Source organism: Tursiops truncatus, chromosome 1 (assembly GCF_011762595.2).
Source record: "Tursiops truncatus isolate mTurTru1 chromosome 1, mTurTru1.mat.Y, whole genome shotgun sequence".
NCBI classification, from domain to species: domain Eukaryota; kingdom Metazoa; phylum Chordata; class Mammalia; order Artiodactyla; family Delphinidae; genus Tursiops; species Tursiops truncatus.
The window spans coordinates 23,817,002-23,833,467 of record NC_047034.1 but is presented as its reverse complement, the minus strand read 5'-3'; the positions used below and the strand labels follow the sequence as shown (position 1 = coordinate 23,833,467).

The 16,466-nt window shown below is 35.6% G+C and overlaps 1 protein-coding gene and 1 pseudogene across 16 annotated transcripts in view; one reads left to right on the top strand and one right to left on the bottom strand.

Moving 5' to 3' along the window:
- CDC42BPA (CDC42 binding protein kinase alpha) overlaps nt 1–16,466 on the top strand; it is a 326,271-nt gene that overhangs the window by 228,179 nt on the left and 81,626 nt on the right. For all 16 annotated transcript variants that reach the window (XM_073801177.1, XM_073801159.1, XM_073801161.1 and 13 more), the window contains 2 exons: nt 3,893–4,140; nt 10,342–10,447. In XM_073801177.1, coding sequence (XP_073657278.1) covers nt 3,893–4,140; nt 10,342–10,447 — 354 coding nt within the window. The remainder of the gene's footprint in view (nt 1–3,892; nt 4,141–10,341; nt 10,448–16,466) is intronic.
- Nucleotides 9,076–9,825, bottom strand: LOC141276566 (sialomucin core protein 24 pseudogene; annotated as a pseudogene).

Below are 16,466 nucleotides of genomic sequence, written 5' to 3'. Positions count from 1 at the left end.
TGATGGAGGGTGGACAGACCTGGAACCAATCCCCCCAAGCTGACTGTATTTATTTTTCACTTTTGCAGTATAGTAATTGCCATGGACCCTTTTATGCACTTCTTTTAGAACAGATACCTGGAAATGAAGTGGTCAGATCATTTTTAAGGCACTTGATACATGCCACAAATTTTTGCAAGTATGAGAGGCATTTCTTGCTTTCTTAGTAGATCTTTTATTAATCATATTTTCTTTTTGTGAATTATCTCTTTAAGTCATTTGCCCATTTAATTTTGTAGTCTTAATGTTTTTCTTATCACTTCTTATAAACTCTTTGCATAGTAAAAATTGTACTGTTTATCTTCTCTGCAACTGTTTTACCAATTTATCATTTGCCCTTTAATTTTGGTCGTCTTTCTTTTTCAAGTTATAGATGATTTGTTTTTATTTTCCTCAATAGTTCTTCTATTGCTTCGAAGTTTGGCTTGTCCTTCTTTTTTCAGAGTTTGCTAAATATGTAATTCTGCTTTTTCCTGGATGTTTCTATTGGGTTTAAAGATACTTAGTTCTAATCTGTTTGGAGTTTGTTTTGCTAAATGGTATGATGTGAGAATCATTTTTTTCTTTAATTGCTAGTTTGTGGTTTCAATTCCATTAATTAATCACTGCTTTCCTCAGTGATTGACAGTATCTCACATATTGAATTAAATTATTTTGGGGTGGAGCTCTATTACACTGATTACTTTATTAAAGATTTATAGTAGGGACTTTCCTGGTGGCGCAATGGTTAAGAATCCGCCTGCCAGCGCAGGGAACACGGGTTTGATCCCTGGTCCGGGAAGATCCCACATGCTGTGGAGCAACTAAGCCTGTGCACCACAACTACTGAGCCTGCGCTCTAGAGCTCGTGAGCCATAACTACTGAGCCCGCGTGCCACAACTAGTGAAGCCCGTGTGCCTAGAGCCTGTGCTCCACAACAAAAGAAGCCACTGCAATGAGAAGCACGCACACCGCAATGAAGTGTAACCCCTGCTCGCTGCAACTAGAGAAAGCCTGCATGCAGCAACGAAGACTCAAGGCAGCCAAAAATAAATAAATAAAAATAAATAAATTTATAAAAGAAAAACAGTCTGCCTGCCAATGCAGGGGACACGGGTTTGATCCTTGGTCTGGGAAGATCCCACATGCCACGGAGCAACTAAGCCCGTGCACCACAACTACTGAGCCCGTGCACCACAACTACTGAGCCCACGTGCCACAACTACTGAAGCCCGTGTGCTCTAGGGCCCGCGTGCCGCAACTACTGAGGCTGTGTACTGCAACTACTGAAGCCCACGCGCCTAGAGTCTGTTCTCTGCAACAAGAGAAGCCACTGCAGTGAGAAGCCTGCGCACTGCAATGAAGAGTAGCCCCCACTCCCTGCAACTAGAGAAAGGCTGCGTGCAGCAACAAAGACCCAAAGCAGACAAAAAATTTAAAAAAAAAAATTTATAGTATATGTTAACATCTGAAAAGAACATTACCCTCTCTCCTTCTTTACTCTGCTTTTTCAGGATTTTCTTTGGTATTTTTACCAGTTTATTTTTGCCTGTGTGCTAGAACATTTGTCTCCATCTCTCACCCAGTATTACCTCCCACATTAAAAATTTTTTAATTAAATTTACAGGGAAGATAATTTAAGAAACATTGAATATATATACATTCAATCTTCCGTTTCAAGTACTTGGTATTTTTCTATATTGTCGTCTTTAAATCTTTTATAAAGACTTGTAGTTTTTTCATATAATTCAAACAAATTATTCACTGTTGTTATTACTTGTGTGTGTACTAGTTGCTGGTGATTTTTGTTGGATCTATTAAAAAGAAATGAAAATTTTTTATTATTAACAATGAAAATTTTTACTATTATTGCTTATTCTACTGTCTAGAAGTACTGTGTGATTTATATTTATCTAATATGCAGTTGTTTTACTCAGCTTTATCAATTCCAACACTTTACAGTGGATTTATTTGCATTTTCTGAGCGAACAGTTATATTACGTGAAAATGATCATGATTTTCAACTATTCATGTTTTGTAACTATTTCACATGTTACTTAGAATATCTAAAATCTAATATTAAATAAGAGAGATAATGGAAGACATCCTTTTTGTTGTTATTATTCCTGGATGTATCTGGTGTTTCACTAGAAAGTATTATTTTGTCTGATAGCTTGAAAGAGGTTATTTCTTAAGAGAATTACTGAACTCTTTTTTTGTGGGACTTGGGGTAGTATTTTGGAATTGGTATTAGATTTTATCCAATACTTTTGGGCAGGGGTACTGACAGAGATTATCACATGGAGTTACTTTAATTTTTGCACAGTTATTAATGTTTGCTAATATTAAATTACCTTCAATACCTGTAATAAAACTTACTGTTTTGCAGTAGACTGTTCTTTTTTACCTATGGCTTAATTTTGTTTCTCAGCATTTTATTTGGCTTTTTTACGTTCTTATCAATTAGTGACATGAGTCTATAACTTTTTTTGGTGGTATCTTTGTGAGGTTTTGGTTTCAAGGTAATTTTTGCTTGAAACTTCTAGTACATCTACTGCTATCCCAACAGACAAACTATACTAAAGTGAGCGGCAAACTAAGAGTGTTCTTTAGGTGATTAGAAAAATGAAAGTAATACGATAAGTGGTTAGTGCTGCAGATGTTGATTTAGGCACCCTTTTCATGGAGTTGCATGAGAGCGAGAACATGACTTGACATGGCCCTCCCCAGTTTCTGCCAAGCTTTCCATGTCAGGCTGACTCAGAAACCACTGGAAAATCTGGGTCCTGCATATGGTAGGCACTTCATAAGCAGTTTTGAGTAAATGGTTAACATTACAGTGACTATCCCAGAAACATTTCTCAGGCCCACGTTGATGCCTCTTTTTTTTTTTTTTTTTTTTTAAATTATAGACCTCAAATGTGAAGCTAGCATAGTTTTCTTTGGACTTTAAATCAAGGACGGTTACCAGTTTTCCTGCCCTTAATACTGACTTCAAGAAAGGATACAGTGTCCTCCAGATCTTGATTCCTTGTTGTCACTAAATATAAGCTTATAGGTTCTTCGGGTTTTAAAAGTTTTGTTGTGGATCACCTGGGAAAATAGCATGTAACAAAGTAATAGAAAAGTTACTCAAGAAAAAGCTCAGGAAATCTTATAGTCATAACCCTTGTATGCTTCTGTTTACCTTAGCTACTACCTGGAAGAACCTTTGGACATTACACTTTCCTTTCTCACTGATACCAAGAGTATATTTCAACCTCATTTCTAAAAAGATGTCTTTCAATCAAATTTCCCCTTCTTAAAGCCCTACCTAAACGTGAAGAGCTGTATCATGTTTTTCTAGAATAGATACAAAGATGTTAGATTCGACCTTTGTCATTTCTCCCTGGACCACTGCAGAAGCCTTCTTTCTCCCTTTTCTTTTTGTGCATTCTAGCTCTACCACTCCTCCCTCAATTTAATCTTTTAAAGACACAAATGTATTTATAACCTTTTATTAGTTCCACATCAGAAATAGGATGCAGTTAGATTTTTCCTTCACTCCATACACCAACAATATTATATGTAAATTAGATATTTAAATGTAAAACAAATAATTATATAAGTACCAGCAGAAAATACAGATAAATATTTAATCTTGGTGTGAAGAAGACTGTAAAATACAGCAATAAAGGAATACACACTTAGAAAAATATTGGCAACATATGGCAGGCAAAAGGTTAATAGCCTGAATAAAGAAAGTATTATTTTTATGTAATAATATACAAAAATAATATTCAGTTATATGAACAGTTCTTTATATTGTAGAAAGAGTTATTAGTTGATATTTTATTATTCTTACAGACTAATCTTTTATTATTACTTCTATAGCAAAAACAAATTAGTTACTCACCAGGAGTATGCAGCATAGAACATCAGCAAGAAATAACCAAACTAAAGACTGATTTGGAAAAGAAAAGTATCTTTTATGAAGAAGAATTGTCCAAGAGAGAAGGAATACATGCAAATGAAATTAAAAATCTGAAGAAAGAACTACATGATTCAGAAGGCCAGCAACTTGCTCTCAACAAAGAAATTCTGATTTTGAAAGACAAATTGGAAAAAAACAGGAGAGAGAGGTAAGAATCAAGTTATTTACTCCTCTAATAATTATTTATTGAATACCTGTTCGGTGTTAAGGACTGGAGATACATAGGCAATAAACATATTCCAGTCCTCAAGAAGACCAAAGTCAAGATTGGTAAATAGAAAATTATATTACAGCATCATAGGAAAGCAAATTGGATAAGTATAGGAACACCCATAGAAGAGGCACAAAAGATAACTTTGGTGTATCTAGGTTTTGTGGACAAAATTATTTCTGAGTTAAGACCAAAGATATAAGAAATATATAGCTGTGGAAGAGTGTCCAGGCAAAGGTTAGCAGAATTTGCCAAGATCTAGAGGAAAAGGGTAGCATGGCACATTCAGAAAATGAAGGCTGTTCATTATGGTGGAAGCTTAAAAAGGAAGATGAGTGGTGAGAAATGAGACTAGAAAGGAAAATAGTCGTAAGACCATTGAAGGAAAATTACATGATTATATCAATATTTATATTTTTGAAAGACCACTCTTGCTACTGTTTAGAGAATGGATTGGAAGGAGCAGACTGCAGATCGTAATCTAGCTGTGAGAGATGAGGTGGCTGGACCTTAGATATGATAGTGAAGATGGAGAGAAGTTTATGGATTCAGAAGGTCTACCGAGAAGACAGAACCTGGATGACATGATAACCAGATATGAGAAATTAGAAGCAGGAGAAATTATCAGTGATACTCAAGTTTCTAGGTTTTAGGTAACTGAATGTATGTTATTGTCATTCTCAACTTATATTGGAAGCCTAAGTTTAATTCAGTTTGGTCTGTTCATTCAGCAGAATTTTTTAGAACCTGCTATGTGAAAGCACTGCTGTAGGCCCTGGAGGCATAACAGTGAACAGATAAAAATTCTCTCTCCTTATGGAGCTTTCCTTTAATTATGGTGAAAGACTATAAGCAAAATATAAATGAAATAAGTAAAATACAGAATATATAGGTAATGATATAAGATAGGTAATATATAGGGAGTGATAAATTCTAAGAACAAAAAATAAGGCAGTGGATGGGGGCTATGAAGCATTAAGGGGGAAAATTAAATTATATATATATATAAATATATGAATGAAATAACCAGGGAAAATTATACTGAGAAGGTGATTTCTCAGTAAGGACTGAAGAAAGTGGGGGAGATATCTATACAGATGTGTGAGAAGAACATTTCACATGAGGAACAAGAAGTCTGTTAAAAAAAATAATGGGAAGACAAAACTATGGAGATAGTAAAAAGATCAGTGGTTGCAAGGATTGGGAGGAGGGTGGGATGAATAGGCAGGGTACAGAGGATTTCTAGGGCAGTGAAACTACTCTGTATGAAGCTGTGATGGGGGTATATGTCATTATACAACCTAATGTAAATTGTGACGTTTTAGTGATAATGATGTGTCCAATGTAGATTCATGAGTAGTAACAAACACACCACTCTGAGTAGTATATGGGCAATCTCTGTATTTTCCTCTCAGTATTGCTGTGAACCTAAAACCTTTCTAAAAAACAAAGTCTGTTAAAATAATAATACTAAAATGAGGCCAATGTGGATGAAGCAGAGTTAAGGGGAAAGAATAATGAGAGGTACGTATGAGAGGTAATGGGGGCCAGACCATGTAAGGCTTTGTAAGTCATGTTCAGTGACTTACAATTTTTTACTCTCAGTAAAACCATGGCAGGGAAGCATTGCAGGATTTTGAGTGGAAAATGGACAAATATTGACTTGTGTTTTAACAGGATTATTCTGACTACTAGATTAAGAAAAGTCTGAACTAGATAAGAGAAAGAGCAGTGAAAACATTGAGAAGGCTATTGCAATCATCCAGGCAAAAGATAATGGTGGATTGGGCCTAGGGTGGTGGCAGAATTGGCTGTGAAAAATGTTCGAATTCCAATTTCTTTAAAAGGTAAAAATAATGATATTTGCTGGTAGACTAGATATGGGGTAAGAAAGAAAGAGGGGAAATCAAGGATGGTGCTACAGTTTTGGGCCTTAGCAATTAGGAGAATATAGTTACCATTTAGAGAGGAAAACCACAGAAGAAGCATTTTGGGGATGGGAATATCAGGAGCTCATTTTAAACAAATTCTGTTTGAGGTGCTTTTTAGGCATCCAGGTGGAAATGTCAAGCAGGTCATCATACAGACTAGTCTGGATTTCAGGATTTTGCTAGAGGTAAAATCCTGGGAGTATTTATCATTCACATGATATTTAAAGGGGTGAGACTACATGAGATCACTTAGTGAATGAATATAGATGGAAAAGAAGTCCTAGGACTGCAACCTGGAGCACTCCAATCTTTAGAAGTTTGGAAATGAGGAAGAAACAGCAAAGTGGAGAGGGAAAGAGCAGTAAGAATGATAGGAAGATGACCAGGCAAATTTGGTGTGCAAACTTGGTGTCCAAATTTGGTGTTATGATGAATGCGTATCAAATCTGTCTACATGTTAAATTAGATGAGGTCTAAATCAAATCAGATGAGGACCATGTAATTGATAGTTGAGTTTAACAATATGAATGTCATTGGTGACTTTGATAAGAACAATTTCAGTGGAACAGTAGTGGGCAGAAACCCCGTAATGGATCCAAAGACTTGAAGGAGAGCAATTGTAAGAGCAAGCAGATGATGAAAGCAACGAGATAATAACTGGAGGAGAAATTTGTCTCAAAAATAACACCATGCTTGTAATCTGATAGAAAGTACCAGTAGATGATTCAGGACAGAGAGGAGAAAAGTGTACTTGAGCAGGCGCATAAGCAAAGAGCAACCTTAGCTATGTTTTTCTCCTGTAGTAAGAGAAGAATAAGTAGAGTGTATGATCACAGGGGAAGGTACGTGGGGTGTTTGGAACTTGTTTTTCTGTTGTTATGGTTGGGCATGTTGAATTTGAGGTGCTTGGGAGACAACTTTGGGGAGATATCAAGTCAGCAATTTGAAGCCCAGAAAAGCTTCAGATGTAGATTCAGAGTTTGTCAGCATAATGAATGATAATTGAAATAGGTGGTATAATAGATGGGATAGCTCAGGGAAAATGTGTAAAAAAAAAAAAAAAAAAGTTGAGCACCTGTGACAGAATACCTGGGAGCATTGGCATTTACATGGAGGAAAGAGGGGTTGGGGGGCTCACAAATACAGCTGAAAAGTCTAAATGTAGGCTGAAAATCAAGAAAGTGGGTATCACTGAAGCCAAGGGAGGACAGCATTTCAAGAGGGAGGGAATGGACAACACTGTCAAGGGTAGCCAGTAGATTGGATATAATAACAGTTAGGACAATAATGAGTTTGCGGACAACAGTTTTTTTGAGGTGGTGGCAGTAGAAGTCAGATTTTGGCACAGGGAGGAAAATTTAGGCAGTGAGGAAGTCGATACGGCAAACTCTCAATATTTCAAGGTGGTTGCCAGTGAACGGGAAGACAAGGAAAGTGGAAAATGAAGTGTGACGTAGAGTTTAGGGGAGAGTTTGTTTATTTCATTTCAGTATGAGAGAGACTTAAGTTTTGTTTAACGCTAATAGGAAAAAACAAAAATGGTTGTATATAGAAATTTTACTCAATTTATTCATATACTTATTTTTCTGAAAGGATGCTTCTTTGTAATTTTTCATATTTTTTTCATTGTTGTTTGGAGTTGCTTCTGAATCAAGAAAGATTCCTGGGCTTCCCTGGTGGTGCAGTGGTTGAGAGTCCGCCTGCCGATGCAGGGGACACGGGTTCGTGCCCCGGTCCGGGAAGATCCCACGTGCCGTGGAGTGGCTGGGCCCGTGAGCCATGGCCGCTGAGCCTGTGCGTCCGGAGCCTGTGCTCTGCAACGGGAGAGGCCACAGTAGTGAGAGGCCCGCGTACTGCAAAAAAAAAAAAAAAGAAAGATTCCTAAACATAACTAAATTTCACATTTTGATTATAGATAAGAAGGAAAGGGACACATTTGTTTGGACACAGGATGGTTATTTTCCTAGAAGTTATCATTTAAATTATAATTTAATTTATATTCAATAATTTAGTGAGGAAGGGATTTTTAAGATTACATTTTTAAAATCAGCCGTTACTTATGTTGTTTATTGACTTGGAAGCAATCATAAAATTACCCAGAACTGCTTCACATTTACTGCTAACTAACATCCCCCATCACACTGCTGTAGAGATAAGCCTCTTTATTTGCACTTCAACTCAGTATTCAAAAACTGATTCCCCTTTCTCCCTTAGGAGGTTTTTGTTGTTTCTTTCTTTTGTTTGTTTGTTTTTTTGTCTTTTAAGACACTGTTTTTTATTTTCTCAATGATATAAGGTGCTTTACAAGTATGAACAATAACCTGCTACACTTTAATGTTTTGTATCCTTTCCATTGATTTTTTCTTTAAATCTGGAATGTAATTCCGTGTGTGGCATCTGTTTTCTAATGTAGAAAAAATAACTTATCAAACACTAAATTTTACTCTAAGGATACTACATTTATAAATTTATTCCACGTTTGAAATGATAGCCCAAAATCCACCTGATTGATGCTCATTTGGCACGTTCTTCTCAATTCTGGTCGCTAAACTAAATCCTGAGTTAGGATGAAAATAATGCAGCTTTCAAGCTTTGAAATGACTACATTGAAATTGCCAAAAGGGTCAGGAGGTTGTCTGCGCAGGACAATGTTTTCCATCACTTACAGAGTTACATTTGGCATGTCAAGAAGAGAGGACATAAGCCCACAGCAGCAGACATTTAAAATAAAAGAAGACAGCCACAAGGATTCGTGCAGAATATTTTAAATATGCCCGTTGAGCAAAATGATTTAAATGATTTTTCTTCAAGGGCGATGCTCCTATATGCATCCTTTGAAAAATTAAAGATCCTAGAATAGCGTCTTCCATGTGGGACATCTTGAAAGATAATATTTTGGTTTCAGTGGGTTACACACCAGTTCTTGTTAATTTAGCGGGTCTGTTTACAGAGTGTGGTGGTTTCGTTCTTTAGATTTGCAGAGTTTATAGAGAAAGAAAATTACAGCCCACACACCCAAGACAAGGACAATTCCTCCAATGAAACTGGCTGCATCAAAGGTAGACTTCCGCGCAGGTTGTGAAGTCGGAGTTAAAGAGGTATCAGTTGTACCTGATGTAGTAGTTGTGGTGGAAGCTGTAGAAGAGGAAGGCAGAGTTGTGGTTTTAGCTGTAGAGTTGGTTGGCAATGGTGTGGCAGTGGACGCAGGACAGAATTCTGTGCTGTTCACCGCCTTGCAATCACGAACTGCTGAATTATCTGAACAGTAGCCTTTACCTTTGCATTTTATCCAAAAGCAGGTAGTGTTAGCAGCATTAGCATCAAAACAGGAAACCCTGTTGTTGCGGCTTTCAGAGATTTCTGGTGCTGGAGTGGTGCCCGGCGGAGCGGCGGCGGCACTGGGACTGTCCTGGTGGTAGTCGGTAAAGCCAAGGGTGTAGTCACGTTCGGGGCCAGCGTGGTGTTCTGAGCCGCGCTCGTCACGCAGAGCGCTGCCAGGCAGCCGGTGGCCAAAAGCAGCAGGCGGGGCAGCGCCAGTATCGCGGCCTCCGCGTTGGCCTTCGAGCGTGTCCGTCCCTCTGTCCCCTGCGGCGCCGCCTCCCAGACTCCTCCCTTTGGAGATTTTTAAAAAGTTCGTTAGAACTGTGTTTACCCCTAAGGGTGAATCAATTCTGTCCCTTAGAACTATCATTTTAAATAAGTTTTATAATATTGTATGTATGTATGTATGTGTAGATAGGTAGGTACGTACGGAGGAAGGGAAGAAGGAAGGCAGGAGTAATGGAAGGATGGGCTTAGTGTGCTGAGAGAACTGTTGGAAATGGAAGTTGAATTTTCTATGCAATCTAGAGCTGAGTGTAAGCAATTGTATTGTGGTCCCTATACCCTCCTTTCTCCCTAGCTTCCTCATTTTCCCATGCTTTCTAGAATATTTACAACTGAATAAGTTGAGCATAATCAGGTTGTCTTCCTCAGATTTTCAAATGAAGAACAAAATAGATATTATTAAGCAGACAAATCTATTTATTAATTAAAAGGAAATGATTGTGACTTCCTAATTTTAAGGGAAATGTTTGGGATTTGGAGCAATTGAGATATAAGTGGCTTTTCAGAATAAGGCATATGATATAATAGCCAATCTGGGATACCATTATTTTACCTTTAATTCAATTCCTTTTTTTCCTTTTATATTTTTGCATTGTATTAGTCAAAGTGAAAGGGAAGAATTTGAAAATGAGTTCAAACAACAGTATGAACGAGAAAAAGTGTTATTAATGGAAGAAAATAAAAAACTGACAAGTGAGCTTGATAAGGTGAGTGATTTAATCTCATTGATACTCATTGATACATGCTAGATGTTCAGCACTATCATAGCAATTATAGATATAATTTTATATTTGGTGTACATTTTTTTATTTACTATTCTTCCTAAACGCAAGGATTGCTTCTGTGTACAGGCCATTTTTCATTTTACCAATCTGTACAGGAGTCTTCTTGGAGAGAGGACTCGGCTTACCTCATCTTATTCTTTGTCCCATTTATTTTTTGAGCCCCTGTTCTTTATTTCACTTTCCATCTCTCTTTTACTATTAATCACTTACTTTGTCATGGCTAAGCTAAGGCCTGTCTTTGACAAGAACAGGAACAATTAAGCCAAACTAGAGAAATTTTGACAGTTCTGATGTCATATTCATGATGGAGAACTGATAATAGCTAGAAGTAATACCATTGGTACTTAAGAAGCCAAAGAAACCAACTCTGCCTATAAACTCTACAGCTTGAATAAAGAGCTGAACCATAGATTAAACCTAGATTAAAACAGCTAGATTTATGAACAAAATTTTAAATACTTAAAGGAATCTTTTTCCATTTAGTATCTCAGATTTCTTGAACTGACATCATTCTGCATTTCTTGTCCCAGTTGTTAACAGCTGTAAAAATCCTAATATTAATCAGCAGTTTTAATAGTTTTACTCACTTTTAAATAATAAGGTTTGGATAATTGTGCTTTGTAATGAGTTCAAGGATTTTCCTGAAGTAAAAGTATTATGTTCAATTAATAGTCATTTCAATAACACATTGAAAGACAATGGCTAAATAGTCATAAAAGAGAGACTTTTCATTCATTCTATCTCAATTTTCCATTGTGTTCCATATTTCTTTTTATTTCTGTCACTATTTTCCCAATGATTATTCAGTTTTCTAAGCATTTAAAAATGACTGCTTGTTTGGTCGCAAACTACTTGAGAAAGAGCTCTGTTAGTTTATTTTGTAATTACAAAGCTGATGCACACAAACACTGTGGAAAGTGGCCAAATAAATTATTTTTTTACCTATGAATACTGTATGAACAGTATTGTATAACTCTTAGTTACTTCCACTAAAATAAAACTAACAGTATTTAAACTTTATCCAAATAGGTCACATAATTGTTATTTAATGGGCTTAACCAATATGACTACAAAATTAAACATCATTTCTGTCTACCAGACAGAATTTTAAGATTCTGTTAAGAGTGACCTTGAGGTAAGAAATATAATTAAACTCTAGAAGGTCACTTCATGTAGAGTTTATAAGCAAATTACCTAGTAAAAGATGGTATTATAGTTAGAGAAAAATTGAATTGTGATATAATCAAATCGAATGTAGATCAAATCTTGTATTCACCCCTTGTTTTCATTTCATTATTAACCATAAAGTTCTGGCAAGTTTATCAGAAATACATCTTTAGAAATAATTTTTAAACAATACTCTTTGGATTTTGATGAGATCTGAAGGATAAAAATAAAAGCCTATCTCCTAATTTTATAAAAAGTAGAATATTACCTTGTCTTGCTAAATTGAAAGATGTGGTAAAGGATATGAACAGAACTTTGAGAGCAAATCATATGGTTGGCAAATATTCAGTGACAAATGATAACAGGAAATGTTTATTTCTGGAGAAATAGGGGAGGATCTGGGTCTTCTTCCATTTGAACCTCTTCTCTATTTTTGGTCCTTTTATTCAGCTTTACTTCTCTGTCAGTCCACCTAACTGCACATCATCACTGTTTCTTTCCATTTATTCATTTTTTGGTTTGGTTGAATTGGGTATTTTCCCCAAGAGAGATAACCAAAGAATACCTTTGCCATTGCTACACCAACTGTTCCATTGGGAACCTGCTTGAAGAGAACCGAATTCCTTCTCAACAGAACTTCAGATATAGAAACCAAAAAGCAATTAGTATGTTAATTTTGAAACTTATATAACTAATAGAGTCTCATAGTCAGATTTTTTAACTTCAAAAATAAAAATTAAAAAGGAAATAGAAAAAAGTTTGTTGATATTTTCAGAAGTCTGTATTCAAAGTTTCTATTAAAGGTAATTTATTGCAAGTAAAATTAGCCATATATGCCAAGGAGTGGAAGTAAATGGTTTCCAGTAAGAAAATATTATCATTTGTATCTTGTTATTAAATAATTATTTTACATAAAAGCAAAATTACACAATGTGGAAAATATTCAACATAAAAGTTACCTATGATTTCATTAACATGAAACAACTATTTTACTTTTATATGTTCCTTTCCAGGTTTTGTTGTATATGTATTATTACATAATTTCAGTCATATATACATTTTATTTTCTAATCTGCCGTTTCATTTAAAACATGAGCATTTTTCCATATTCCTGTGTAGTCTTATAATTATCGTAAGCCAGGTATGTCAATTTACAAATAGTAAAACCTTCTCATTCCCAAACATGCAAAATGAAGTAATGCTTAGGTAGAATTTACTTTGTGCAGGCCCTCTCCTGAGTTACTTTATATAAACCATATAATTCTCACAATAACTCTGTGAGGTATACCCTATTGTTCCTACCATTTTACAGATGAGGAAATTGAGGAAAATGGAGATTAAGCTACTCTTGTAATCTCAAAACTAGGGAGTGGCAGGATGGGATTGGAACACGGGTAGTCTGGCTCCAGAGCCCCTGTGCTTTAATTCAGTAAGAATGAGAAGATTAACTTTTCCTGACAAATACTAAACACATCTAACTACTGTAACATGACAGTGCAAAAATTTGTATTTCCTCCTCTTCTTGCAAATCTCCAGCTGAAACCCCAGTCACAGATTGTAAGTCAAAAGCAATGGTGATCAGAAAAGGATGTGTTGTAGGAATTAGTGAAGACACTGCATCTACAAAAAACATTCTCCAAAATAGCTGGTAGACTTCTGGCTATGCTAACGTGAAGAGATTGATGAATCCGCTCAAGAAAAAAAAGTTTCACAGTTGTTGACAACAGACATTTCAGAGCTCCCAGAGTTAACCAAAGGAAGACAACTACAAAACATTACTGGGATAAATTAAGGAATATCTAAACAAATGGAGAGATATACTGCATATTGTTAGAACTGCAGTTCTCTCCTAATAGATCTATGGATTTGGGGAAATCACTACCAAAATTTTGCTAGGCTTTTTTGTTAGAACTGGCAAGCTTATCCTTAAATTTATATGGGAATACAGAAGATCTACAATAGCAAAAATATTTGGCGGGGGGTGGGGAGGCGAGGGGTACAGAAGTTGGAGGATTTACACTACAGAATTTCGAAACTTAACTGTAAATTTATAGTAATCAAAAGACGGTAACATTGGCGTAATGGAACAGAGTAGAGAGTCCAAAAATAAGACGTCATATTTATGGTTGATTGATTTTCAGCAAAAGTACCAAGGCAATTCAATGGGAAAAGGAGAATCTTTTCAACAAATGGTGCTGGAATAATTGGATATCTATGTGTAAAAAGTTAACTTAGATCCTTACCTCATAACATACACAATTAATTCAAAATGGATCATAAACTGAAATATGAGGTAAGCAAAGGAGAAAATCTTTGTGATTTGGCATTAGTCAAAGATTTTTTAGATATGACACAAAGCACAAACCTTGAGAGAAAAATAATTATAAATTGGACCTCATCAAAATTTAAAGACAACATTAATAAAATGAAAAGACATATATAGATGAAAAGATTTTCAAATAATTTATCTGATAAAAGACTTATATTTGGAATGTATAAAGAACTCTTAAAACTCAAGAAATAATACAAACAACCCAATGGAAAATAACGGGGGGAAAATTGAAAACGGGGGGAAAATTTCATGAAAGAAGATATATGAATAACAAATAAGCACGTGAAAAGATGTTCACTATCATTAGTCATTAGGAACAATGCAAGTTAAACCATAGAAACATATTGTTGTACAGGCTCAAGAGTTAATCAATCAGTGACCATACCAGCTGTTGGCAAGGATATGGAGGAACTGAAACTCCTACACTGCTTGTAGAAGTGCAAGATGGTATAACTACTTCAGAAAACAGTTTTAAATTTCTCAAAAAGTTAAGCACACACTTACCCTGTAACTCGGAAATTCTCCTAGTTATTTATCCAGAAGAATTAAAAGCATAGTCCCTTTAGAAACTTGTATATGAATGTTCATAGCATCATTATTCATAATAGCAAATAACCGGAAACAATGCAAATGTTCATCAAGTAGTGAACGGATAAATAAAGTGTACTAATATCCATGGAATAGAATACTACCCAGCTATAAAAAGGAGTTAGTTTCTGATATGTGCAACACTGTGGTTGAACCTCAATAATACGATAATTTTAAAAAGCCTGATACAAAAATCTATATATTGTATTATTTCATTGATATTACGTTTCTAGAAAAGGCAAAACTATAGACACAGAAAATAGATCAGTGATGCCAAGAACTCATGGTGAAAGCCAGGATTGACTGCAAACCAGCTTGAGGGAAATTTCTCAGGTATTGGAAGTGTTCCCAAACCAGATTGTGGTGATTATTGCACAAATGTTTAAATTTACTAAAAATCATCAAACCATAAGTGTTATAATGAGTGAATTTTATAGTATGTAAATTACACCTTAATAAACCTATAAAAAGAAAATAGATGGTAAAATACATTTTTAAAGGTAAATAGCACACCCTGGAGTACAAAACATAAGTTCCTTGTTCTCAATAGGCAGATAACGATGTGCGTTGGTAGTGACAGGTTCTCTGACCGTTTTTCTTTCTAAGAAGACAATGAGGTTGAGGATAGGATTAAATGGGGAATGCATAAAGTAATTTGTCTTTTGGCAGAGGGGAAGAAATGAAGCTTTGCATTGTGACTTGTGCTAAAACTGCCTATCTCCCATGGAAGTACAGGTTAAAAACACACCAGAAAAAAACTGGGTCATTAGGAGAATTCCAGATGAACTTAGTTTAGGGAGTTGGCAAAACTTGTACATTTCTTCTAGTTTGTCCAGTTTATTGGCAGAGAAAATTACAGGCCCATATCTTTGATAAATATAGATGCAAAAATCCTCAACAAAATATTAGGAAACCGAATCCAACAACCATAAAAAGGATCATACACCATGATCAAGCTGGATTCATCCCAGGGTTACATGGATGGTTCAACATATGCAAATCAGTCAGTGTGATAAACCACATCAACATAAGAAAAGACAAAAACAACATGATCATCTCAATAGATGCAGAAAAAGCATTTGATAAAACTCAACATCCATTCATGATAAAAACTCTTTCCAAAGTGGGTGTAGAGGGAACATATCTCAGCATGTAAAAGCTATTTATGGCAAACCCATAGCCAACATAATACTCAAAGGTGAAAAGCTGAAAGCCTTCCTGCTAAAATCTGGAACAAGACAAGGATGCCCACTCTTACCACTTCTGTTCAACATAGTATTAGAAATCCTAGCCACAGCAGTCAGACAAGAAAAAGAAATAAAAGGTATCCAAATTAGAAGGGAAGAGGTAAAGTTGTCATTGTATGCAGATGACATGATACCATATATAGGAAACCCTAAAGACTCCACACAGAAACTACGAGAACCGGTAAACAAATTCAGCAAGGTAGCAGTATACAAGATTAACATACAGAAATCAGTTGCATTTCTTTACACTAACAGTGAACTCTCAGACAGGGAAAGTGAAAAGACAATCCCTTTTAAAATCGCATCAATAAAAAAACAAACAAATTTAGGAATAAACCTGACCAAGGAGGTGAGAGACTTACATGCTAAGAGCTATAAAACATTGATAAAGGAAATTGAAAATGATTCAAAGAAATGGAAAGATATCCCATGCTCTTGGATTGGAAGAATTAATATTGTTAAAATGGCCATACTACCCAAAACAGTCTACAGATTTTATGTGATCTCTGTCAAATTACCCATGTCATTTTTTACAGAACTAGAACAAATATTCCTAAAATTTATATGGAACCACAACAAAAAACAGAATTGCCAAAGCAATCCTGAG